We start from the raw sequence: 26,688 nt of genomic DNA, 5'->3' as shown, positions 1-26,688 counted from the left end.
AGATTCTCTAGAATCTGAAATATGCGATATCTAAAGCCCAGTATCTTCATTTATTTTCACTCAGCATTGCCTTGAAGTTGATTAATTTGATGGTTGCCACAATATTATTCTTTTTCACTTTAAACAACCCACAGCAATTTACATCGCAAAACTATACAAAACAGTCGGCTTTGAGGTGCACACTGTTTCATAGCAAATATTTGTGAGATGCTTGATAACAGGTTTAGCCTAATATTACCGATACATTAAGGTGTTTTTGTATTTAAAACTGTTGGAAGAAAAAACAAACTGATTGAAAATAACTATTATTGAATCTCTTTAAATGAAAAAAACTATTTTAATTAGATTATCTGAAAGACACCTCAGGATTGTTTATTTAAATAGAATTTCAATATATTTTAACTGTTCAAAATCAAAACCTCAAAGAGAAAAAATACAGAATTCTGAATAGCACAGCATAGACTCTCGGACCAGCATCTCTCCCAAATGTTCTAAGAGTGAAATAAAACATCTCTTATTTAGTCTCAGAAAATCATAAGAAAGAAGATAGCAAATTTTGAAATGAATAGTGTTCAACCACAAAAATCAAATACTACTGTTAAGGATACACTTTGAAGTTTATTGTTTCTACCATTTTTACCCAAAGTGATTTTAGCCATTTTCCATTATTATAAAAATTAGACAGTTTCCAATGACAGACCTAATTTTACAACAACTGACCAGTGGCGGCTGGTAGGGACCAGGGGTGGCGGACCGGGGTTGACAGTGGTGGGGATTTGAAAAATATATTTTTTTAAACCACTTACCTTTTCCGCTGCCTGTCCTCCATCTCCGCTTCTCCTCTCTTCCTGACTCTAGTCTGGAAGAAGCTGCAGGAAGCACATGGAAACAGGCTCCCCTTGAGCCAATCACAATTCTGCAAAGCAGTGTTGCGATTGGTTTGAGCGCCATAAATCAGCGCTCACAGATGGAAATAAGGAGCCTGTGCGTATTAATGCACAGCCTTGTGGGGAATATGCAAAGTGGGCATGACTGTTTGGCTGGACCAAGACGGTCGGCCAAACAGTCATGAGCACTTAAATGTGCACAAACCACTCCTACTCCCTGGGCGACAAGCCCCACCTCTCCCTAACACAGCCTTGCAGTAACTAAAAATAAAATGATAATTATTATCATTTTATTTTTCTCTTTTTCACAGCTCTAAGAGCAGTGGAGCGATGTTCCTCTGCCTTAGCGGAGGAGCCGCCACAATTACTTTACTGACAAATGTGGACATGTACAGTAGTTTAAACAGTGTTATTGGTTTCAGCCCAGAGCGATTTTGTGTTTTCTGATGCTTCTTAAGGCTCAAAAGCTGGCAGACTTTCCTGGAAGAAAAAGATGGCAACTTATCCTGTGAGTGGAATTTATCAAAGCGCTACTTAAGGCGTGACATGACCATGTCTGAACTGGGGTGGTGGAGTGAGCTAAAGAATAATGATGGATTAAACCCAGATCAGTTGACTAGGGGTGAGTGTTTGATTTGCTCAAACGCTCCGTCCATCATCCCCTTTGGTATCGCTTTGTTCGCCCTAAGTTAGCAGGGTATGCCCAGACGTGGGTCCATTGTTCACTTTGCCGCTGGATTCAAGATAGCCTGGCTGATGAGGGTTATGAACCCGAAACCGGTCCCAGGATGCTTGTTTCCGGTCCAGGGAAGACATGGCTTGGCAGTTCGGGCTGGACTGTTCCCATGAGGCACAGGGTCAGACTGATTTGCATATGGCCATGTCTGAACTGGGGTGGTGGAGTGAGCTAAAGAATGATGATGGATTAAACCCAGATCAGTTGACTGGGGGTGAGTGTTTGATTTGCTCAAACGTTCCGTCCATCATCCCCTTTGGTAAGGCGTGACAGAGCAGTGCTTTAAATGAGCCAGTACTCATTGGTATGGAGTACTGCCACTTTAAAATTTTCTCCCTTTGAGTACCGGAACTTTTCCTTGGCCAAGGAGAGTACCGGTACACCTAGGGGAAAATCAGGCAGGGCAGGCTCATTGGCATTGGAGACTGTGCAGCTGCGAAGGAAGTGCTCTGCTCTACCGAAAAAGAGAAGGCTGTCAGAATTGAGTGAGGGGCCAGTGTACACCCCTGAATGGAGCCGCTGCGGAGCAATCTCACAACGGCTCATTTGCATCACTTAACAGCTGTTTGGGGTTTTGGATGCCCTGCGGCCATCTGTGAATGAAAGTGCAGGGTCCTTTCAGACCCTACTCAGTCAATCACACTGTAGGTGCGTGTGACACAGGGCCTACCCACTACCAAGTGTTGAGGAAAATGAAATCTAATTTATTACAGCGTCACACCCGAGATGAGACTGCTCCTCTCAGCACCAGCCTGCAGGCAGCCGAGGCAGGTGTGGGGGCTGGGTAGTGTACCACCCGCTATCATACATTGGCTGATCATCATTCACCTGGGCAGTCAACTGTAGGGCAGGCAGATAGTCCTTCAGCATGCACACTACTGTCTCTACCCATCCCAGCCTACCTGTGTTGTTTTGGCAAATTTCACGTAGTCATCCGATTTGCAGTATAAATCTAGTTAAGTGAAATGCGCGCTCCACTTATTCCATTGAATTTTCAAGGGGCAGAGCGTGCTTAAGCAAGCAACCTGGGAATCCACTACTTAGTTCACAAATTGAACTTTGGGATGGAGTAATTTTGACAGACTAGTGGTGCGGAGGAACAACTGATTCCACAGTTGTGAGGTTAATCCATTTCATTAACGCAAGATTAGAAAATACCAAAAGGCCCCCTTGGGGCAGCGAGTAATCTAGAAACAATAATTTTATGTTCTGACATCCACCTACCAACAATTTATTAAATTCCCCTGCCTGTAAAATCAGGGTTAAATGTCTTTAGTTTAGTTGTCCATTACAATTCATCATCAGTTTTGTATTCTGCAACATCGCATCATGTTTGTGTGCCTTTCACAGTGTGCATGATATTACTTTTTCTGACTTTTGTGAGATTATTGTGGACAAGGGGAGTTCACCATAAGTCCAGAAGAGCCAGCTCGAGACCAGGTTTTCTGGTTATTAACATGAGTTAAATGTGCAAGCTAATTCTCTGAATCAAATAGTGTGTGAATGGTTGTGAATGTGTGGGAGTTTTTATGTGATTGGTGAGTATTTGTGCATAAATGTGTTTAGTCTGGGAAGACAAGCTCACAACCTCCTAATGGAGTCTAGCCATGTACGTGTGAACCAGAGGCAGCATGAGTCCAAACTACTGGGTTTGCCAGACACAGGGTAGGAGGCAGAGGCCCCGCAGAACACAAGATAAAGATCCCCCTGGCATGGGAGAGCAGGCAGTCAATGAATAATGCAGGTGAGAAAGCAAGAGGTTGGTGGGTGGTCAAGCATGGATGCCTAGAGGTGAACAGACAGGGGATAATAAACAGGTTTCCTGGGCACTGAAAAAGAGGTATTGAAAAAAATCTCATGGATTTTGAGACGCAGAAGGAGATGACCAAGAAAACAAACGGGAATGAGTGATTTAACAAAGAGTAGGCTTCAAAATAATACACACTCTCATGATGTATACTGACTTTGATCTTTATGACTAGTGTGATCATGTCCAGGTGTAACCTCCTCACATTCTGTCTTCTTAATCAGGCACTTCCTCAAACCATTAAAAAAAAAACAGTTTGTCTTAACTGAGCGCTTCACACCATAGGTTATCTTGAACAGTTGTGAATATGCATTAAGCGTGGCGTTGTCCAATTATTTTAAATCTGATGATCTCATACACCTTAAAGGGACTCTCCAGTCTAAGAAAAAACACCATTTTCTTAGCCTAGGTCAGCATCTCTCTAAAACAAAAAGCTATTATAGAATGTTCTAGATTGTCAGGAGGGGTTTTGAGATCTAGTGTGACAGTATTCACTAGATGGCCCATTTAATTTGTTTGTGTGTTTTGTCACCAAGAGGTATCGAGACACAGAGTTGAGTTTGCCCGTGTTTCATATTGCAGTGAAGCAAAGCTTTAATCACATTTACTGATAAGCAACACATTCTTTGCATTCTGGGGCAGCATTAGAGTCAGTGTCTCTGTTGCTGTTTGAGGAAGTCAAACAGCACATAAAGTTCAGACCGCGCATATAGTTCAGACCGCGCATATAGTCTTTTGTTGGTTGTCCATTGTTTTGGAAAGAAGAGAATCGGAGGGGGAACCTTCTTTTTTTGTGCACTCATCTTCCATATATAGCTCTTTTCTGAAACCATAATGTTTTTTTTCCAATGTCTACACATGTACTATCTTGAGGGATGTTTAGGGGACACCCAAATGCTAGACAATTGTGCTAATATCTCCTGTGCATCTCTCCAATGCCCTAGAGGCTTGGTCTACCCTACAAAAACTGCTTAATAATCCTATGGTCTCCTGACCTTTAGGTGCCCACTGTACCTACAATGTGCTGGATTTATCCAGCCTGTACATGCCTTGCGCATCTTCTGATTGTCTTATGGAAGCTGTGCTTGCCTCTCCCACAGACTCAGATTACTTGCTTTACTTAACCGGTCATCATCAGGACCACCATGTGCTCACATGTGCTTAACTCACCCACCCTGCATTTTCCTTGTCAACCCTTGCTTCCATCATGCAATATGTGCTTAGCTCTTCCACTCTGCATTGACCCACCATGTTTGATTTACTCAACCTGCCTTAATTGACCCATCCTTTCTCTATGCATTTAATTCTCACCTGATCTAGCCAGTTCAAAGCAAATTTGCCCTGTGCTTGCCTTGCTTACCCTGGTGCCTCTCATTGTTAGTTTCATTCACTTTACGTTGACATATGGCAGCTCAACTCATCCTATTGCATCCATCTCAGCAAATTATATAAGTCCTTCATCACATGTCACCACTCTACGTCCGTGTAATCACTTCACTTGTCCACTGCTCACGTTAGGTACCTCGTGCTCCCATTGAAGGAGCTGTGGATGGTTTTGATTGGCCATAGGGGTGCTGGATGTATGACGATACAATGCAAACATTTACAAGGCATGCCTTTACAACACAGTTTTTACACCGCAACATTCATTACAATGCATGATTTTACATCGCATGCCATCACAACGCATATTACTTTTAGGGCAAAAGTAGGGTAAGTGTTGGATAGTGTAGGGGTAAATATTACTATTCCTACTCCAGTGAGTGCAACAGTAGGGTAAGTGTTGGATAGGGGAAGGGTAAAGATTACTATTCCCCATTACTTACCTTATATTGCGTTTTAATGGCATGCGTTGTAATGACATGCGTTGTAATGACATGAGTTGTAGTGACATGCGATGTAATGGCTGCGTTGTAATGGCATGCGATGTAAAGGATGTTGCGTTGTAATGACTGCGTTGTAAAGGTAGTGCGATGTAATGACTGCGTTGTAAAGGTTGTTGCCCAGGGTGCTTGCTGTATAATGATGACAGATACAGTAGTTTAGTCTGCATTGTGTTGAAGACCAGAAAATGTTCCCTCTCATTTGGGTTGGTTCTGTGATTCCAATTTTGATGTTTCCTGTGTGAAATGTGGAGGAGGCAACAGAGAGGAAAAGGATGTATACATGCAAGGTGCAAGGTGTAACCTAAAGAATGGAGGCCAAAATGAATAGGCCTATTGTTATTCAGGTTTCATAGTCAAATTGCCTACAATAGCTGTTGTTGTGCACAATGAGAAAATGCATGACTTTTATGATTCATATGTGAATAGGCTCAGAGACAATCTGCATTGGTATGAAATTACTAAAATAATAAATGTATCCTTTTGCACATGGGAGGAAAAAACAAATACTCTACAGATAGCAGAAATATTTCTGTATTATCAAGCACAGTTGGCCCCCAAAAAATGTGGCTCCTATTAAAGGCCTCCCTCCAAGCTGCGCCCCTAGTCCCACCCACAATTGCCCCTCACCCATTCACTGCTTGAATTGATGAGTACCTGCACTTATTCTCTTTCCATTTAAAGCACTGGACAGGAGTACTGTGTACAACACTCATTTACAGGCAGCACAAAGTGTCAACTTAAACTACACTTGTACAGAAGCACGTGGGAACACTGGTAGATTTTAAAGGTAAAAGGAACATCTAAAAGCAGCCCAAAAATCGTACTCTCTCATGGTTAAGTTCAAAATTCTGTGCACAATGTTCTTCAGATTTCTGGGCAAAGCACAAAGGTATAGGGGATCCACATATGATCTAGCCATTATGTGACCGCCAAGAAAAATATATATGTGTCAATAGCACACTCTACTGTTCATTATTAATATATTGCAAGTCACCAAGGTTTTCTGTATGAGGAGAAAATGATAAGGTGCTTTGCAATATCCCTTTAACGAACGACATAACTGCTATATTATTCATAATAGCACCGGGTCGCTTTATCACTCACCCTCCCGCAGGCATCCTATTAAATGTTTGATCTCTTGGTCCTTTGGATGAAGAAGTTCTTTTAGTTGTAGATATGTCACATAGTTGTGGGATTTGTACTGTAAAAGCAAACACGTATTTATTATTTTAATCACTTTCAGCGCTGAATTTGTGGCTCAACAACAATGTGAAGAGCCAGAACGAGATCGGCTGTTGCTTGCCCACTGGTGTTTTACGTACTATGGGCCTTATTTATGAGGCCCTTACGCTGGCATTGCATCACTTTTTGCGTAAAAAATGCACCACACTGCGCCATATTTTCAAAGTGACGCATCTAGGCAGATGTATCACTTTGTAAACCCCTTCGCTGCATTATACCTGCGTCAGGTATTATGTATGCAGGGTGGGCGTTCCAATGCACGAATGCCACGTAAAAGTGATGCAGCGTCACTTCTAGGGCGTCACTACGTCAAATCCTTACATCAGCTTGAAGCATGCGTAAGGAGTGACGCAGGGCTATTCGCATGGAGCTTGCGCCATTTGAAAAGACACATAAGGGGAGTTGCGTCTGTTTTCAGACCCACCCCAGCAATGTGCCAATTTTGCACCGACAGATTCGTCAGGAACACTGACGTGTCTGTAAATCCTTGCGACATGGAGCGCCATACAGTAAACACGGAGCATCCATGGTGTCGCAAGGATGGCGCAGTGAAAAGTGTTGCACCGCTGTTTTCCCGCAGCCATGCGACACTTTTCAGAAATGAGCCCCTATTTTTTTAAACGCGAAATGCACCCACTCATATTTAACTTCATCTGTGGGATAACTATACATATGCCATAAACACTCCTTATAAGCAAATTACTGAAATTTCAGGAAAAGAAAAGGCAGAATTTCCACTTAAACTTTTTGTGCCAATTGCTCTAGAAGATCTTTTTGATACTGTCTACTAGCTCTGTGAACTTAATGGCTCCCTGCTCCTGACCTAATGCAACATCTTAGATCAGTCTAGTTATAGTACACTAATCATAAGAATATATTCTTTTGCCTTTTCAGGAATACCATGTGAGTGTGGACAAATAAGGAAGGCTATTGGCGAAATGGATATCCATGTGTCACAACTAACAACTGAGTTAAAATTTATAAAAAATGGTATGTATGCATGTATATCTTAATTTTCTCACATCCATTTACTCTCTAGAAGTCTAATCAGCCAAAATATTTTGGGAGCTCAGGGATTTGTTTTTTTCCCCCTATTTGTCCAAATGTTCAACACAAATGCAAAACTTAAACCCGATCATCTATGAATGCAAAGTATCCTTTTTCCAAGTACAATGGTAATTAATACATCAAATAGGCATTTGGGTGCAGGCAAATAATCTATTCGCAGTTGTCACTCATTCGACACTTCTATGGCTTCTCTATAGTTCGTCCTAAATGTGTACATTCCAGTTAACATCTGCCTAATAATTTTGGTTTCAGAGTTAGTATCCACCAGAGCGCTCCCTACCATTTGACCAGAAACAATGTTGTTTGCAAAAAACTTCCATAGCTTTACCTTCTTCTGTTTTCGTGGAATAGGTGCTTAGCCTGCGTTTCCCAATAACAAAATCGTCAATTTGTTTATCAAAATCTGTTTTAGAGATGCATACATTTTTGCATAGTTCTGTTATAGGAGGGTACTCTTGCACCCGTGTGTATACGTCTTTGTGCCAAACACACAAAAGGTGGTGGGAGGATTGTTTACAGACAGTTTAAACCACAGGCAATCTCTTTGGTTGGCATTTTAACCAGTAGCGGCTGCCAGTGAAAATTATGGTGGGCGGGGGTGGTGAGGGATAGAAAATCAATAAAATAGCCGGGGCCAAGGGGGGAGGAAAAAAATACATTGACTTACCTGTCTGCCGGCTGCTGCCTCGCCTCCGTTCTCTTCTGTTCCAGCAGGAAATGCACACAGGCTCCACTAAGCCGATCAGGATGCTGCTGTCACCATGACATCAGCGCAGTGATTAGTCTGAGCGCCATGGTTCTTTCAGACGGGGACTCTCAGCCTGTGCATGTTCCTCACCAGGCTGTGCATTACAGTCTGCTGGGGAACATGCAAAGTGCGCATAACTGTTTGGCTGGCCCAAGACAGCTGACCAACTCGTCATGCACACTTAAATACCCCAACCACGCCTCCCCTGCTGGCTGTGATGACAGCCCAGCCCGCCCGTCCCGTAAACCTCCCTCAGTGGAAAATAAAATGATAACTTTGTGTTAATATGATTTTCATTTTCGTTTTTTTCCTTTTTCCACATTGGGGCGGTGCTTCTCCGCCTTAGCGGAAGAGCCGCTGCTGATTTTAACCCATTGTGCTTCATCCACTGAGCCACTTTAGTAAGTGGCTGACCTTATTCAAATCAGAAGTCACGCTGCTCCTCATGGTAACAGCCATGCTGAACTCCCAGGCGAGGCCATCTGTAATGGGGTCTCAAGCAACCCCAGAAACATTTCGGCCTTGTTAGGCCTCGTCAGTAATATAGAGCTTCCATCCTGTGGTACAGCGAGCACAGGAGCCACGCCTAGCCATACCATTAGCTACAACATGTAACATTTAACACACAAAAGGTGATGAGAGGAATGCTTGAAAATGGTGTAAACGAACTGGCAGTTACTCTGGTTAACATTCCAACCAATTATTTATTGCCCACTAAACCACTCTAGACAGAGGCCTTCCTTATGCAGATCAGTACCGACCCTGGTTCTTATGGAAACAGCGCATTCCAAACTGCCATGCGAGTCCCCCTTCTGGTGGGAGCACAAGCAGCTGAGGACCAGTGACACCCTTTTTAGGGTTATATAACTTGGATCATGCAGCGCAGCAATCAAGGGACTTGTGTCTTGATGTAAACCCTTGGTCACTTAGGGCATTACATCAGACACGCAAAAAGGGGTTGGGAGAAGTGCTTACAAATAGTTTAAACCACTAGCAATCACTCTGTTTAACCTTCAAACTCATCATTTATGCAAATTAGTACTGCTCATTCTATGTCTGGGAACAGTCCATCTCGAATTACATCCAAAAGAAACAAAAGCAACCCCAGCCTGGATTCAGCCTTGTCAGTTAATGCGAGTGAGTTATTTTTTTATTTCTTTTTAACACAATTTTATTAGCATTTTCCAGTACATATCATGAAACAGTATATAGTTACATTTTCGGGTACATATAAGTCTTCATATTGCTTGCATACCTTATCAAGTGTCCGTGTGACATTGTATTGATGCATACAATCACTCGACACGTGAGTTAATAGCTCATGACTTCAATTTAAACCACAATAATGCGTTCAGAACAGTAGATCTTGTATCATTGCATATCTTCAGTTTCCTTCCCGACACCCACCCTCGGTACCCCACCCACAACTCTCCCACCCAACTAACTGTTAACTATAAACTTGGCTGCTTTATTCCAATCTGTTTCATCAGGACAAGATCTTGAGGGTCAACCTAGTTCTCTTCCAGGGGATCCTCATCAATAGTCATAAGCATTAGAATATTCCCGCCCATGCGCGGGACCCCGGAAACACTATATTATATGTGCCCCACATATAAATATATATATATATATATATATATATATATAAAAACAAGCAATTGCAGCCTAACCAACATCAGAGCTGAAACATGCTGTAAGGAATTTCCACTAAATACATAAAACATGCATTAGAAACAGGAGAAACAACCATAAAAAATTGTTTAGAAACTGTTTTAATGAGCAGTATACAGTAGAAATTCTCATACACCACTGAAAGCATAGTAAGCTCCCAGGCTGCATTGCAAATACCCAGTCTAACAAGACTGAAAAGCTAACCTGTAGCTGCATAGCAATAAACTGACACCGTGCCTTTAAGGCACACCTAACCCCCAGCTTCCCATCATGCCTCAGGGGTGGCAGTTAGCTCAGTTGTTCTTTCCGGCTCCTTCTGGAAGGATCCTGGCAACACAGCTCCACTTTTTTCTGCTTTCTTCAGAAAATCATTTCACTTTTAACAACTTTTTATACCTTACTTCGACGTTTTCTATCTGTTCAAGTAAGAAGCTATCTTTTTTTTGACAGATTTAGGCATTTTTTAATACCAAAAATGCCATCTCTTCTTGACCCTTGCCCTTCTTGTGGAAAAAAGAAGGTCAAGACCGATTCCCATAGGGTCTGTATCCTATGTTTGCCGGAGGACCATGATCCTAAGACCTGTCCTCACTGCCAGACCCTGTCCAAACGAACTCTGAAGGACAGGGAAAGGATTCGCATATATGGCCTAGCGAATCCATCTAGAGGAAGATCTCCGGTCAAGAGGGGTTCCAAGAGGTCCAGGACGCCTTCTACAAGTATGTCCCTGCGTCCTTCTCCTTCAGCGTCGGGCTCGGCGCTGAGAAAAGACCTTTAGATAGGACATACCTCTTCAAAAAGACCCTCGACAGCGGGCTCGCCGTCGAGAAGAGGTACGTCGTCGACGTCGAAGAGTCATCCGCCATCGCCAACCCGGCGACGATCGGCGTCCAGAGATAAGTCCCCTCCGCCGGTGTCAACCAGGCGACGTTCGGCGTCGAGAGATAAGACCCCTCCGCCGGCGTCAACCAGGCGATGCTCGGTGTCGAAAGATCAGACCCCTCCGCCGGCGTCAACCAGGTGATGCTCGGCATCAAGGAGTATCACCCCTCCGTCGTCGAGGGCGGCCGCTCTCCCGTCGTCACAGTTCCATCAGCGGTCGACGTCGAGAGCGCAGAAGACTCCTCCACCGTCGTCAACCAGGCGACGATCGGCGTCGAGGATGAGGTCTCCGTCGTCGTCTCGACGGCGTTCGGCTTCGAGGGCGAGAACTACCCCTCAGCCGTCGTCGCGCAGACTGTCGGCGTCGAGAATGGACACTGCTCCGCCGTCGTCTACTCGGCGTTCGGCGTCGAGAGAGAGGGTCACTCCGTCATCGGCTTTGCATCACCGTTCGATGTCGAGGCACCATTCTTCGCCTACCTCTCATCGGCACAGATCTCCGTCGTCAAGGCGTTCGACGTTGAGCAGTCGAGAGACTCGGCATGCGTACACATCGACGTCGAGAATACGCTCGACGTCGCGACAAGCCTCGGTGAGCTCTGGGGACTCCGTGGTACTGGTAACGGAGTCAGCTTCGCATCATTCATCCTCCCACTCGTCCAGGAGGACCTCTCTGAGGTCTGTGGCTCCACAAAGCCATCCCAAGGATACTGAACGGTCCCGCAGGTCTCCTTCAAGACCACGTGAGACCACTTCGGCGGTTCAGCTGTCGCCAGAATGGCTGCGACCCGTGCATCACTGGCGGGATTCAGGGGCGACGAAGAGAATGCGAGAATATGCCGGTCTGCACCATAGGTCTCCTCTCCAGAGGCTGGTGGAAGAAGTGGACCGGGTGAGTCCGCCTAGACGAGCATGCGAGAGGTCTCCGGTGAGACAGCGCTCTAGATCGCGCTCCCCCAGGCGAGATGAGCGTGCTGGGAGATCCAGGGGTCGAGATGACCGTGCTGAGCCATCCCGGGACCATCGGTGGAGTAGGAGAAGCCCGTCTACTACCTCGACTTCATCCACCCGGTCCTCGAGGCGGGATTACTCCCCCGCGCTTTCGGACAGCCCGGTATCCAGGGTCTCGCCGATTGATGATATCAATACGTATCATTAGGTCCTGCAAAGAGGCGCGCAGAAACTTAACATTCAAATGTCCGTCCCTCAGGTCACAACAACTGTGATTTTTGAGACTCTTCACCAGAAGTCAGCGTCTCGCCCTCTGCTTCCCTTAGTTCCGGGGATCCTCGAGCCTGTTATGGACACCTTTTTAACGCCTTCGACCATCAAGGCGGTGCCTGCTCGCATCCAAAAGAAGTATAAGCCGGCTGCCTCTGATCCGGTGTTTGTCAAATCTGACCCTCCGGCGGACTCTGTGATAGTAGCGGCTGCGAGGAAGACTCACGCAGTGTCGGCATCTTCCTCTGTCCCTCCTGACAAAGAGAGTAGAACTCAGGACTCATGGGGTCGCAAAGCTTGTACGTCAGCGGCTGCATCCCTGAAGGTCTCCAGCGCGGCGGCGCTCCTGGGCCGCTACGATAGGGCCCTCTGCGGCTCTTTGGACCGTTTTAAAGCCAAGCTTCCAAAAGAGGACCAGAAAGACTTCGACGAAATAATCACGGAGGGATCTCTGGTGGCTAATCAGTCGATCAGCACGGCAGCGGATGGGGCAGTACTGGCAGCTCATTCGTACGCGCATGGGGTGTGCGCCAGAAGATCATCATGGTTGAAACTGACCGGGCTGAAGCCAGATGCTCAACAGAGAATATTAAACCTCCCATTCTCTGGCTCTTCTCTGTTCGGCACGCATGCGGATGAGGAAATGACCCGCATGAAAACTGAGCTGGACACCCTCAAGGCGGTTGGGCTGGAGAAGAAGAAAGAATTTCTACGCCGCTTCCGACCCAACCAACGCAAGGGGTCTCAACAGAGGGTTCAAACCCCTCAGTGGACCCAGAGCAAAGCGCAGGGAAGATCGCAGTTTTGAGGAGGAAAGGCCGGCAGAGGTAGAGGAGGACACCAGCAGCAGTCCTCTACCACAGCAAAGGCTGGCGGAAAGTCATGAGTAGTGGCTTCCTCTGCCGCTGTTGCCCACTCCAGTAGGAGGAAGTGCTTCACAACATCTGGCAGAGTGGGTCAGCATCACAAAAGATCGATGGGTGCTGAATATACTGCGCAATGGATATGCGCTATGTTTCCGTGCGCTCCCAAAAGACATTCCACCAAAAAAGTCAAGTCATCATCAACTACTTCTGCTCCGAAAGGAGGTGAGGACCCTTCTCCAAAAACAGGCTATAGAAAGGGTTCCTCCATCTCAAATTGGCAAGGGAGTATACTCCCGGTACTTTCTGGTCCCCAAAAAAGATCAGGAGCACAAATTTCGGCCAATTCTGGACCTTCGCCTCCTGAACAAAGTCATTGTCAAGAATTCCTGTCATACGAGGGGAGGAAAACGGTAACCGGCGAAAACGGACTACATCTCCCAGGATGCTTAGCGGTTGAGAGGTTATGTAAACAGGAGAGCTGTTACATAACTCAAGGGAAACACGCCCTTATGTAAACAGGAGAGCTGTTACATAACTCAAGGAAAAACACGCCCTTATGTAAACAGGAGAGCTGTTACATAACTCAAGGGAAACACGCCCTTATGAAACAGGAGAGCTGTTACATAACTCAAGGGAACACGCCCTTATGTAAACAGGAGAGCTGTTACATAACTCAAGGAAAACACTCCCTATAAAGGGAGGAACCGGGAGGTACAACGCTGTCGGATATTGTGTTCACACCGACGTACCTGCTTCGTGAAGAGCAGTGTTCCGGAGTGGTGCTCCAGTAAGGCAAGAACGGAGGTAGGTCGAGTCGTTACTCCCTGGGCCGTGTCTTGCCCCATCGTCACCTGTGAAGGACCCGGAAGCTCTACCGGTCAACCATTGAGCTTCGCTTTTTGACTCGGCTGAGTCCAAGCGCAGTGGCGCTTTTGCTGGTTGGAGTCGTAACTCCCAGCCCGACCAGAGACACAGGGACTGCCAGCTGTAACGCACACCAGGAGGTGTTTGCCGCGTTACAGACTCGGAAGTCCACAGGATCGATCGAGCGGCTGCTCTCGGTTCAGTCTTCTTGCTTGTGATTGGGGTATCGGTGACGCATCACCAGGAGGTGACTCCGCGTCCCGGTGCAGTCTGAGGAAGAGGTTGAGCGGCTGCTCCCTTCAGGTAGAGACCCCGGCTGGGTGTTTCCCTGACTCCTCGATTCTCCCCAACACTCTTCGTGCCCCTCACAGCCTACCGATTGGCATTGTCGGCCATTTCATTTCTGCCCTCTGTTGGCATACGCCGGGACCGGCGTATATGCAGAGGACGGTTAGGACCATCCGTGCTGTGGGCTGGTAACGTACTTAGCCTGGAGGATTCCAGTGACTATAACTTTTGTTTATTCTTTGTATTATATTTGCCTTCATTAAAACAACTAACCCTTCACTAGTGGTTGCGTCCTCATTGTCGTGTCTGTTAAACGATCCTGAGACGTTCAGGGCGTTACAAAATATCCGACCATAATAACACTAACTGTCTCCCGGTCGATAACAGACATGGCAACACTTGATGATGTGCTGGCTGCTTTAGCGGCCATGCAAGTTGAAGTGGCTGCCTCTAGGCAAGAAACAGCCGATGTAAAAGCCAGACTGGATGCTATCCAATTGGACCCGCTCACGCCCAGCACCTCCCTCACGAATCAGACCCCTGCGGTAGTAGTGGAAATGCCGGTAGCCATCCCCTTGGCGACACCAGAGAGGTACAGTGGGGATCCTAACACAGTGCAGGTACCAAAGGCGTTCCCCACGAGTCAGGCTCGTGTGGCTTTCCTTATATCCTATTTGGCGGGAAACGCGGCACAATGGGCCGTACCTCTGGTGAGCAGGGACGACCCCCTCTTATGTGATTGGGGTGCTTTTCGCGAGGAATTCCTGAAGGTATTCGACAGAAGGGCTGACTCGTACACGGCGGACCGTGAAATGCTTGAGTTGAGACAGGGATCCAACGACCTGGTGCAGTATCTCAACGCGTTCCGAAGGCTGGTTGCGGAAACCAAGTGGCCTGTTGCTAAACAGACGGCGCTCTTCCATCAAGGGCTGTGCGATGAGCTCAAGGACGCCGTGGCTCATATTGACCCTCAACCCAAGACATGTGAGGGCCTTATCAACCTGGTATTACGGCTGGAACATAGGCTAAGTGAAAGAAAGGGGGATCATGGGAGAAAAGGAAAATCCCTTCCATCCTATGTGACGGTGGGAAGTCCTGAAACTTCCACCGCATCCAAGGGAGAACCCATGGACATCGGCGCAATACGAGCGAGCCTCACAGCCACGGAGAAAGAGTCACGCCGTAAACAAGGATTGTGCCTATATTGTGGCAAAAAAGGCCACTATGTACGTGAATGCCCTGCCAAACCGAAGACGTCACGTTATCGGGCCAACCGGTCGGTAACAGCCGTGGTGGACATACCGGCGGAAAACTAGAGGACTCCAAGACCAGAGAAGGGGCATCTCGGAGTCACTCATCCATCCCTTCACTTTCCAACTCGGTCACTAAGGGACAACGACACCTGTTTATCACGGTGCACGTGGGAGTGCATGACCAGTGGATACCCGTTGTGGCCATGGTGGATTCAGGGGCCACTGGCATGTTTATGGACCACAACGAGGCATGCAGGCTAGGGCTAGTGCTTCTTCCCAAAGCTGTACCCGAAGACGTCTATGCTGTAGACGGAAGGCGATTGGTGACGGGGCCCATCGGGCAGCACACGGGGGTCCTTCCGATGCGATATGGGTGGAACCATTTGGAACAAATCGATTTTAACATCATCCGAGCGCCCCAATATGGCGTCATATTGGGATTGCCGTGGCTACAGAAACACAACCCCTTTGTGGATTGGCCAACACATCGCATCGAAATGACGTCACCGTATTGCATCCTGCATTGTGGAATAAGAACGGAATCCCTTGACGCAGATGAGAGCGGGAGTCAGACGGTGGCTACAGCGGCAGAAAAAGATGTGGCTCTCCCCCAGGCTTATCACAGTTTTGAGGATGTATTTGATGAGGTGAAGGCGGAAGTGCTACCACCACATAGACAGTTTGACTGCCAGATCGACCTGGTGCCAGGGGCCAGCGTTCCCAGCGGCAGGCTGTATGCCCTGACGGAGCCTGAAAACGTGCATCTCCGGGGGTACCTGGATAAACTCCTCAAGCTAGGATTCATCCGCCCGTCCAAGTCTCCGGCCGCCTCGCCACTCTTCTTCATCCCGAAGGCTAATGGGGAGCTGAGAGCCTGTGTGGACTTTAGGGCATTGAATGCGATAACCATAAAAAATCGGTACCCCTTGCCTCTCATCAGTGTACTTCTGGAACAGGTCAAGAAAGCTCGTATCTACACCAAGTTGGATTTGAAAGGGGCATACCATCTGGTGCGCATGAGGGACGGAGACGAGTGGAAGACCGCCTTTAAGACCAGGTTCGGCCTTTTTGAGTACCTCGTCATGCCGTTCGGTCTGTGCAACGCCCCGGCAGCCTTTCAGTACTTTTTGAATGAGGTATTCAGAGAGGAGTTGGATATCTACGTGGTCGTATATATCGACGACATCCTCATCTATTCGTCCAGTGTGGAGGAGCACGTACACCACGTCAAAGCTGTGCTCCAAAAGCTGAGGGAAAACATGCTGTTTTGTAAACTCAGCAAGTGTGACTTCCACGTCACATCCGTGGAATTCCTCGGAGTGATGCTGAGTCCAGAGGGACAGGAGATGGCAGAACGAAAGATCAAGGCGGTGAAAGAATGGCCGTTGCCCCAAAGCGTGAAGGACGTCCAAAGTTTCATTGGCTTCGCCAACTTTTACAGGCGGTTCATAGATGGATTTTCAGGAGTGGTGGCCCCAATCACACAGCTACTGAGGAAGTCCAAGGAGTTTGTCTGGTCCCCTGAAGCGAACAAAGCCTTTGAGGCCCTGAAAAGCGCCTTTGGTAAGGCGCCGGTGTTGGCTCACCCCGATCCGGATCTCCCCTACGTGGTGGAAGCGGACGCATCGGATGTGGCGCTGGGGGCTATCTTGTCCCAACGCAACCACGACACAGGGGTGCTTCATCCCGTTGCGTACATGTCCCGCAAACTCAACGACGCCGAACGCAACTACCATATTGCGGAGAAGGAGCTTCTCGCAATCAAGGACGCCTTCACCGAATGGAGGCATTGGTTGATGGGGGCAAGACATGTGGTATCGGTGTACACGGACCATCGGAACCTACAGTTCATGACGGCCACTAGACACCTTTCTCCCAGGCAGCTGCGGTGGATGATCTTCTTTGCGGGGTTCAACTTCCGCATCACATATCGGCCGGGGACGGAAAACCGAAAGGCGGACGCCCTGTCCCGTCAATCTGCAGTTAAGGAACCATTGCCTGCGACCGAGCGTTCCATCATTTCCCCGAGGATGGTATTGGGGGTTATCCAACCGGATACTTTCCTGAGGGGAATAAAGAGAGGGATCAGGTCATTCGCATGGCGGAGGTGGCTCCTCAGTCACAGAGAATGGCAGCTGAAGGACGGGATACCCCTGAAGGGCAGGTGCCTATTGATACCCACGCCTAGGCTAAGGAAACAAGCATTCATCTGGTGCCATGACTCTCCATGCGCAGGTCATTTGGGCTTTGAAAAAACGGTGGCTAGCATGGGACGGCATTTCTGGTGGCCAACCATGAGAGTGGATGTCAGGAGGTGGGGACAGGAGTGTCCTACGTGTGCTACCATGAAGGCCGACCATGGCCGAACCCAAGGGCTCTTACATCCACTTCCAACCCCGGATAGACCATGGGATAGCATATCACTGGACTTCGTGGTGGGCCTACCGGTAGACCAGGGGATGACGGCAATACTGGTGGTGGTGGATTACTTGACGAAAATGGGGCACTTCATCCCCTGCAAGAGAGTCCCTACGGCCGGGGAATTGGCGTCACTACTCCTAAAGAATGTGGTACGACTGCATGGATTACCTGGGGTGATCGTGTCGGACCGGGGGTCGCAGTTTACTGCGCAATTCTGGAAGACTTGGTGCACTGCGCTGCATGTTAAGACCGCCCTGTCCACCAGCTACAACCCTCAAACGGACGGCCAAACCGAGCGCCTGAACCAAACGCTCAAACAGTATCTGCGATGTTTTGTGGACCAGGGCAGGGAAGAATGGGTCGACTTGCTATGGGTTGCAGAGATAGCCTATAACAACGCCACTCACAGCTCCACACAGTCATCTCCGTTCTATAGCAACTATGGCCAACATCCCAGGTTCTTGCCATTTCTACATCCGTTCAGAGAGGACAGGATTCCCGCCACAGCGGACAGGGTGGCACACATAAAAGACACATTGATGCGCTCAAGGGCTGTCCTAATAGAGGCCAAGAGAAGATACAAGGCTGCGGCAGATAGGAAGAGAAGGCCCGGGCCACTGTACCGCACTGGAGACTACGTCTGGATATCCACAAGAAACATGAGGTTTCGAAAGAACAGTGTGTTCCATCCCAAGTATATGGGCCCCTATCGAATTACCAAGTGTATGGGTCCCGTGAACGTGAAGGTGTGCTTGCCCCAGTCATTGCGGATACACCCTGTCTTTCATGTATCATTGCTCAAACCAGCACCCTCCAAACCGTCTGGGACACCTCGGCCGGTATGCGTGGAGTCGGAGGTGGAGTATGAAGTGTCGGGCATACGGGCGTCCAAATGGCGCAGGGGGAAGCTGTGGTACCTGGTTGCGTGGAAAGGCTATGGCCCGGAGGAGCATTCATGGGAACCGGCTGAAGGGGTTCATGCTCCGCGCTTGGTCTCCTTGTTCCATCGGCGTTTTCCTGCCAGCGCTGGACCCGTGGGGAGCCGCTGAGAGGGAGGATGTACTGTCAAGAATTCCTGTCATACGAGGGGAGGAAAACGGTAACCGGCGAAAACGGACTACATCTCCCAGGATGCTTAGCGGTTGAGAGGTTATGTAAACAGGAGAGCTGTTACATAACTCAAGGGAAACACGCCCTTATGTAAACAGGAGAGCTGTTACATAACTCAAGGAAAAACACGCCCTTATGTAAACAGGAGAGCTGTTACATAACTCAAGGGAAACACGCCCTTATGAAACAGGAGAGCTGTTACATAACTCAAGGGAACACGCCCTTATGTAAACAGGAGAGCTGTTACATAACTCAAGGAAAACACTCCCTATAAAGGGAGGAACCGGGAGGTACAACGCTGTCGGATATTGTGTTCACACCGACGTACCTGCTTCGTGAAGAGCAGTGTTCCGGAGTGGTGCTCCAGTAAGGCAAGAACGGAGGTAGGTCGAGTCGTTACTCCCTGGGCCGTGTCTTGCCCCATCGTCACCTGTGAAGGACCCGGAAGCTCTACCGGTCAACCATTGAGCTTCGCTTTTTGACTCGGCTGAGTCCAAGCGCAGTGGCGCTTTTGCTGGTTGGAGTCGTAACTCCCAGCCCGACCAGAGACACAGGGACTGCCAGCTGTAACGCACACCAGGAGGTGTTTGCCGCGTTACAGACTCGGAAGTCCACAGGATCGATCGAGCGGCTGCTCTCGGTTCAGTCTTCTTGCTTGTGATTGGGGTATCGGTGACGCATCACCAGGAGGTGACTCCGCGTCCCGGTGCAGTCTGAGGAAGAGGTTGAGCGGCTGCTCCCTTCAGGTAGAGACCCCGGCTGGGTGTTTCCCTGACTCCTCGATTCTCCCCAACACTCTTCGTGCCCCTCACAGCCTACCGATTGGCATTGTCGGCCATTTCATTTCTGCCCTCTGTTGGCATACGCCGGGACCGGCGTATATGCAGAGGACGGTTAGGACCATCCGTGCTGTGGGCTGGTAACGTACTTAGCCTGGAGGATTCCAGTGACTATAACTTTTGTTTATTCTTTGTATTATATTTGCCTTCATTAAAACAACTAACCCTTCACTAGTGGTTGCGTCCTCATTGTCGTGTCTGTTAAACGATCCTGAGACGTTCAGGGCGTTACAGTCATAGTCAAGGAGAAGTTTCGCATGTTGGCACTTCATCAGATCTGTCCACATCTGCAAGTGGGGGATTGGATGTGTTCAGTGGACCTCCAAGATGCGTACTTCCATATTCCCATAGCAAAACGTCATCGCAGGTACCTGCGGTTTGTGGTCGGCCGCAAGCATTATCAATACAAGGTCCTGCCCTTTGGTCTCAAGTCGGCTCCGCGAGTCTTCACCAAATGCATGGCAGTGGTCGCGGCTGCCCTCCACAGAAGAGATCTCTTCGTCTGTCCTTACTTGGACGACTGGCTGCTAAAAGGTCCATCCCAACTGCAGGTGAGGCGCGACTTCCAGATATGTCTTCAGCAGTTGCACGATCTCGGCCTTCATGTCAACATGGAGAAGTCGGTGCAGCAGCCCACCCAAACCATTCACTACCTTGGCTCCGTTCTGGACACAAGCGTGGGAAGAGCGTATCCTTCGGAGGAGAGACTGTCCTCAATGAAACGAAAGTGCGGCCTCCTGCTCCAGGTACAGAAACCGTCGGTCCGACAGGTGGCATCCCTGCTGGGGTCCATGGTGTCCTTCATCTTTCTTATCCCCAACGCAAGGCTGCGGATGCGGCCTTTGCAACAAACTCTGGAGGACCAGTGGGATCAGGCAACAGGTCACTGGGAAGATCGGATATGTCTCTCCCAGACGGCGAGATCCTCCCTCACATGGTGGACTCAGCAGCGGAATCTGATCGTGGAAGTCCCTTTTCACCAGCCACTTCCGGTGCAATCGGTGGTGACAGACGCGTCTCTGCAAGGCTGGGGGGCACACATGAGCGGTGGTCGGCGAAAGAACAGACCTACCACATCAATATGCTGGAGCGCCGAGCAGTCCACCTTGCTCTCAGAGCTATCCTACCGGCAATCGAGTCCACTTCGGTCCTGGTCCAGACCGACAACACAAAGACCATGTTCTACCTGAACAAGCAGGGCGGAACTCGGTCACGTCCTCTCTCCCTGGAGTCTCAGGCGATCTGGCACTGGCTTCTCGCCCGGAACCTCTCGGTAGTGGCAGTGCACCTTCCAGGAGAGCTCAATATCAAGGCAGACACACTCAGCAGGCCCTTCGAAGATCAGCCAGACTGGGTGCTGCACGACGAAGTGGTGGCGAACCTTTTCCATCGTTGGGGTCGTCCGGAGATAGATCTCTTCGCAGACGACGAAAACACAAAATGCCACGCCTTCGCGTCCAGATTCCACCGTCCAGGGACAAGGGGGAATGCGCTTTTGATGGAATGGTCAGGGACATATGCCTACGCCTTTCCTCCTCTGCCCCTGATCCCCAAGGTGGTGTCCAAACTTCTCAGATCCAGCATGACAATGCTTCTGATCGCTCCAGACTGGCCACGGCAGTGGTGGTACCCGGACCTTCTTCATCTGTCGGTATTTCCGCACAGGAGACTGCCTTGCAGGCCGTACCTGCTGACCAAGATGGGCGGGAGGATTCTGCATCCCAACCTTCCCTCACTGAACTTGACAGCATGGCTCCTGAGGTCCTGCAGTACGGACATTTGAATCTGCCTCCTGAGTGTATGCATATTTTGAAAGAAGCGAAACGACCCGTCACAAGAGCGTCATATGCGTTCAAGTGGAAAAGGTTTTTTCTTTGGTGTAGGGAAAATCACCTTGATCCTACAAAGGGTCAGGAAGATGTAATTCTCCCTTATCTTCTCTACCTAGCTAGATCAGGTTTAAAGTATGCTTCTATCAGGGAACATTTGTCTGCCATTACGTCATACAGAAAATCACCTAGGCAGCCCTCTTTTTTCCAGATGCAGGTGGTCAAGGACTTCTTACAGGGGTTGAAAAAGGTGTATCCCCCGGTTAGAAACCCTTCTCCTCCATGGGAATTGAACCTGGTGTTGTCCAAATTGATGGGCCCACCGTTTGAGCCCATCCACAGAGCTTCCTTGCAGCATTTGTCTTGGAAGGTCGCTTTTCTGGTAGCCATTACAGCAGCGCGCAGAGTAAGCGAGATCCAAGCTCTGTGTATCAAAGAGCCTTACACTGTTTTTCATCATAACAGAGTGGTCTTGAGGGCGCATCCATCTTTTCTTCCTAAGGTAGACTCTGATTTTCACATCAATCAGTCCATTTCCCTTCCATCCTTCTTTCCAAATCCTGCGACCCCGGCTGAGAGGTCGCTCCATTCTTTGGACCTTAAGAGGGTACTTAAATTCTATTTAGAAAGTACCAAAGGCATACGAAAATCGGACCAGCTATTTGTCAATTATGGCGCCATGAGAACAGGCTTCCCAGCCGCTAAGAGATCCATTTCGAGATGGATTGTGTCCTGCATCACCTTAGCTTACCAGCTGGCGAAAAGGCCTTTACCGTTAACCTCAAAGGCTCATTCCACTAGGGGGAAAGCAGCCACAGTTGCTTTCTTGCATGAAGTCCCTATGTCAGAGATCTGCAAGGCAGCGACCTGGAAATCAGTTCATACCTTTACGAGGCACTACTGCCTAGAGTCTGATTCCAGGGCTGATGCTCAAGTAGGCCAGGCCTCCTTGAGGAATCTGTTTGGATAGTTGTTTTCCTCTATCCGAGCTCGGTTGGTTAAGCTTTCTGATCAATTTCTATGTTCTCCTTTGCCCGCAGATGAGGTGAGGCTCGCTATTCTATTCTAATGCTTATGACTATTGATGAGGATCCCCTGGAAGAGAAGGATTAGTTACTTACCTGTAATCCTAGTTCTCTTCCAGGGGTATCCTCATCAAAGTCATAAGCAACCCTCCCGCCTCCCCGGGCAAAGGATAGTTATCTTTTACAGATGTGGTCATCTCTTTGTGCCATGGCTTTTTCAGTCTCCGCAAAGAACAACTGAGCTAACTTCCACCCCTGAGGCATGATGGGAAGCTGGGGGGTTAGGTGTGCCTTAAAGGCACGGTGTCAGTTTATTGCTATGCAGCTACAGGTTAGCTTTTCAGTCTTGTTAGACTGGGTATTTGCAATGCAGCCTGGGAGCTTACTATGCTTTCAGTGGTGTGTGAGAATTTATACTGTATACTGCTCATTAAAACAGTTTCTAAACAATTTTTTATGGTTGTTTCTCCTGTTTCTAATGCATGTTTTATGTATTTAGTGCAATTCCTTACAGCATGTTTCAGCTCTGATGTTGGTTAGGCTGCAATTGCTTGTTTTTATATATATATATATATATATATGGATATTTATATGTGGGGCACATATAATATAGTGTTTCCGGGGTCCCGCGCATGGGCGGGAATATTCTAATGCTTATGACTTTGATGAGGATACCCCTGGAAGAGAACTAGGATTACAGGTAAGTAACTAATCCGGAGTGCTGCTCCAGTGTGTCCCTATGCGGGGGGAAGGAGGGAGGAAGGAGGGAGGAAGGGAGCCGACTGGCATCCAGGAAAGTGGCTGAGTGGTCGGGGGGGAAAGAGTGGGGGGGGGGCTTGGGTGCAAACTCCCTTCCTGTCCGGGTCACTGCCCAAGCCAGGATTAGGCAGACGTGGCTAAATCAACAGAGGGGTTCAGGGCTTCCACCGTGTCGTCCTCTGTTTCTGCCTTAAATTGCTCTAACATTTGAGCCCATTCTAGCCCAATTGGAGTTTTCCTTAATCCCCTACATTCCTTGCGAGATAGTGCCTCTCCCTCTGCTACCACCCATCTAATGACCTTTTCTCTCCATTTGCCCTCCCATGGTGCCCTGCAAGACTTCCACCGCTGTGTTATTAGTCGTTTAGCGAGCATCAGAGCCAACCCTGTAAAGCGATGTAGCAGTTTTGCCTTCTTCAGGAGTGGAAGTAGACCTAATAGACACACCTCCATGGCATCCCAACGGGTGCGTCCCGTGAGTGTAGATAACCTGTGGGTAACTTCAGACCAAAACCTCCCCAGGGCAGGGCATGACCATAACATATGAGTAAAATCAGCAGGATGGTGGGTACATCTGGGACATTGTGCAGCAGTTAAGAGGTACATCTTGTGAATAGCCTGTGGTGTAAGATAAGCCCTGTGTAGATTTAGTAATTGTATTGATTTCAGCCAAAAATTACGGGACACCTTTCGGGGATGTTCTACGGCAGCATCCCATTCCCTATCCTCCAATTCCCTCGTCAGTGCCAGTTCCCACTTCTGACGGAGAGGCAATAGTGGTACATGTAGGTGCTCTCGCAGTCTGCGGTACAGCCAGCGTACAGCCAGCGTACTAGGTGGCGTCCATGGCCCATGATGTGAAGTGACCGCAACAATTGAAATGTATGGGGTTCCGTCTGTGCCACTAACCAATACTTCCGGACATACTGTACAACCGATGCATGCGTGAGGAACAGAGTCTCCGGCACCGCTCTAGTGCAGACAAATTTGTCATGTGTCATCAGTGTACTGTCTAGGAAGAGATCCCCAACTGTGGATGTGCCCATCTGTATCCAGTCCCGTACCTGGCCAGCCGACAATACACCACATCGGGTAGGCATACCACAAAGGGGGATGTTCAGAGCATATGGATTTAAGGCTTTAGCGGATTTCTGAGACTGCTTCCAGTAGTGGAAGGCAATGGACAACAGGAAGGGAGGGTCTCGCATTTTGTCTGCCCCGGGACATAGCAGTGCCTGTAACTTCCCTCGCCGTACGTACGCCGGCGTGTAACCTATTTCAAACAAGTTATGGCCCGCCAACCAATAAGCCAGCCACTGCAATTGCCCAACAGTACAGTACGTTTTAAAATCAGGTGCCCCCATGCCGCCCGCTGTGCTTGGCAGCTGCATCTTGGATAGTGCTAGTCTATGTCTCCCTTGTCCCCATAACAAGGATGTGAGCAATGTATTTAGTGACCTAAAAATCCAGGCCGGAAGGACCACAGGAATATTGACAAAATGGTATAAGAGCCTAGGTAGCATGACCATTTTTGACACTGCTAGCCGGCCCGCCATGTACAACGGCAGGGTGTTCCAGAAGGATACTTGCAACCGGAGTGAGTTTATAGTCCGCACCGCATTCCCATCGATAGTGTCGGCGAGGACCTATAAATTTGTATCCCAAGATATTTAAGCGTTGTGGGTTCTATTCTGAACTGCACCGGACCAAATTGTAGGTGGGTCCCCTCGTATGTGTCAGAGAAGGAATATGCAACTGACTTTGCGGCATTAAGGTGCAGCCCAGAGATGTGTCCATACTGCGATAATACAGCAGCAATGACCCGCATGTCCATGCCAAGGTCCCTAAAAAATAACAGCATATCGTCCGCGTGGAGCGAAACGGAATGTATTACTGGCTGCAATGGTATGCCATATGGGGCCATCACGCAGCGCAGTCGCTGTGCCATTGGCTCCAATGCCAACACAAACAAAAGGGGCGACAGGGGGCAACCCTGGCAAGTCCCCCTATAAATACGATATGCAGGCGATACGATCATTCCCGATTTGGCGTGGGCCGTGGGGTCAGTATAGAGCAACTGAATCCACTTGCAATATTTGGGGGGTATACCAAACTTTTCTAACACTGCAAGCATATAGGACCTGCTTAACGTATCGAATGCTTGCCGTATATCTGGGGACAGGCATCCAGCCAATGGCAATGACTCCGTTACTGCATGCATCAAGTCATGTAACCGACGAATGATGAGAGAATTCCTACGCTCGGGAATAAAGCCACACTGATCTGTGTATTAGTTTAGGCAACAGGGGAATTAATCTGGATGGCAAGATTTTACTTAGGATTTTATTTTCTGTATTAATTATTGATAACTGTCAGTACGATGTAAGTTCAGTGGGAGCTTTATCTGGTTTCAATAGGGACGTGACTATTGCTTCCCTAGTAGCGGGGATCAGTGTGCCTTCCTCAAGGGAGGTGACATACAGTTGTAATAACTTTGGAGCCAAGGCATCCACATATGTGGAGTAAAATTCTACAGGTAAGCCATCCGAGCCTGAGGTTTTATTATGTGCCAGCACTTTTATTGCAACCCGGATCTCTGCTATGGTAATCGGTACCGCCAACAGCTCAGCAGATGCATCCGTTACCGTGGAAAGGTCTACGCCTGTAAGGGATTGCATCGTCTCTTCTGATCTCTCCGACTCTTGTGCACTATACAGAGTAGCGTAGTGGTTGTGGAAAGTCTTATTAATTTTGCTCTGGGTGGTTAGTAACGCGCCGTGAGCATCACAGTGCGCCAAGATGGGAGTGGGAGTCAGTGGGGAGCAATCAGTCGCGCCAGCAGCGTGGCAGCTCTATCTGCTTCAGCATGCGTAGGCAGCATGTATGCATGAAGTTCTACTGTTCGGAGCCGCTCTAATAGCTCGGCGTACCTAATCCTTGCCTCCTGCAATTGCTCCACTCCCGTTACATGTCCCTGAGCAGCCACTTCTAGCGCCTGCAGTTTGTCCTCCAATTCTGCCAAGTCTCTGGTCCCTTCTCTACTAATTTCCACTAAACTTCCCATAGCAACCCCCCGTATTGTGATTTTGAAAGTCTCCCATTCAATCGACCTGGTGGAAGCTGTGCCCTAGTTGTCAGCAAAATACGTAGTAACAGTGTCAGCTAATCTAGTCGGAACACCTGATCTTCCAAGGCCACAGGCTGCAACCGCCATGTTGGGACACGCACCAATGCAGCGACAATTCTATAGGATTATGGTCAGAGATGGTTTTTCCTAGGAACGTAC

General features: G+C 48.5%; 1 protein-coding gene across 4 annotated transcripts in view; it reads left to right on the top strand.

Annotated features, from left to right (window-relative positions):
- The window catches only part of COLEC11 (collectin subfamily member 11), a 417,003-nt gene that overhangs the window by 356,157 nt on the left and 34,158 nt on the right, over positions 1-26,688 (top strand). For all 4 annotated transcript variants that reach the window (XM_085610753.1, XM_085610755.1, XM_085610754.1 and 1 more), the window contains one exon: positions 7,453-7,548. In XM_085610753.1, the coding sequence (XP_085466879.1) occupies positions 7,453-7,548 (96 nt within the window). The remainder of the gene's footprint in view (positions 1-7,452; positions 7,549-26,688) is intronic.

The sequence above is a fragment of the Triturus cristatus genome, chromosome 6 (assembly GCF_964204655.1).
Source record: "Triturus cristatus chromosome 6, aTriCri1.1, whole genome shotgun sequence".
NCBI classification, from domain to species: domain Eukaryota; kingdom Metazoa; phylum Chordata; class Amphibia; order Caudata; family Salamandridae; genus Triturus; species Triturus cristatus.
This window is presented reverse-complemented; position numbering and strand designations above follow the sequence as displayed.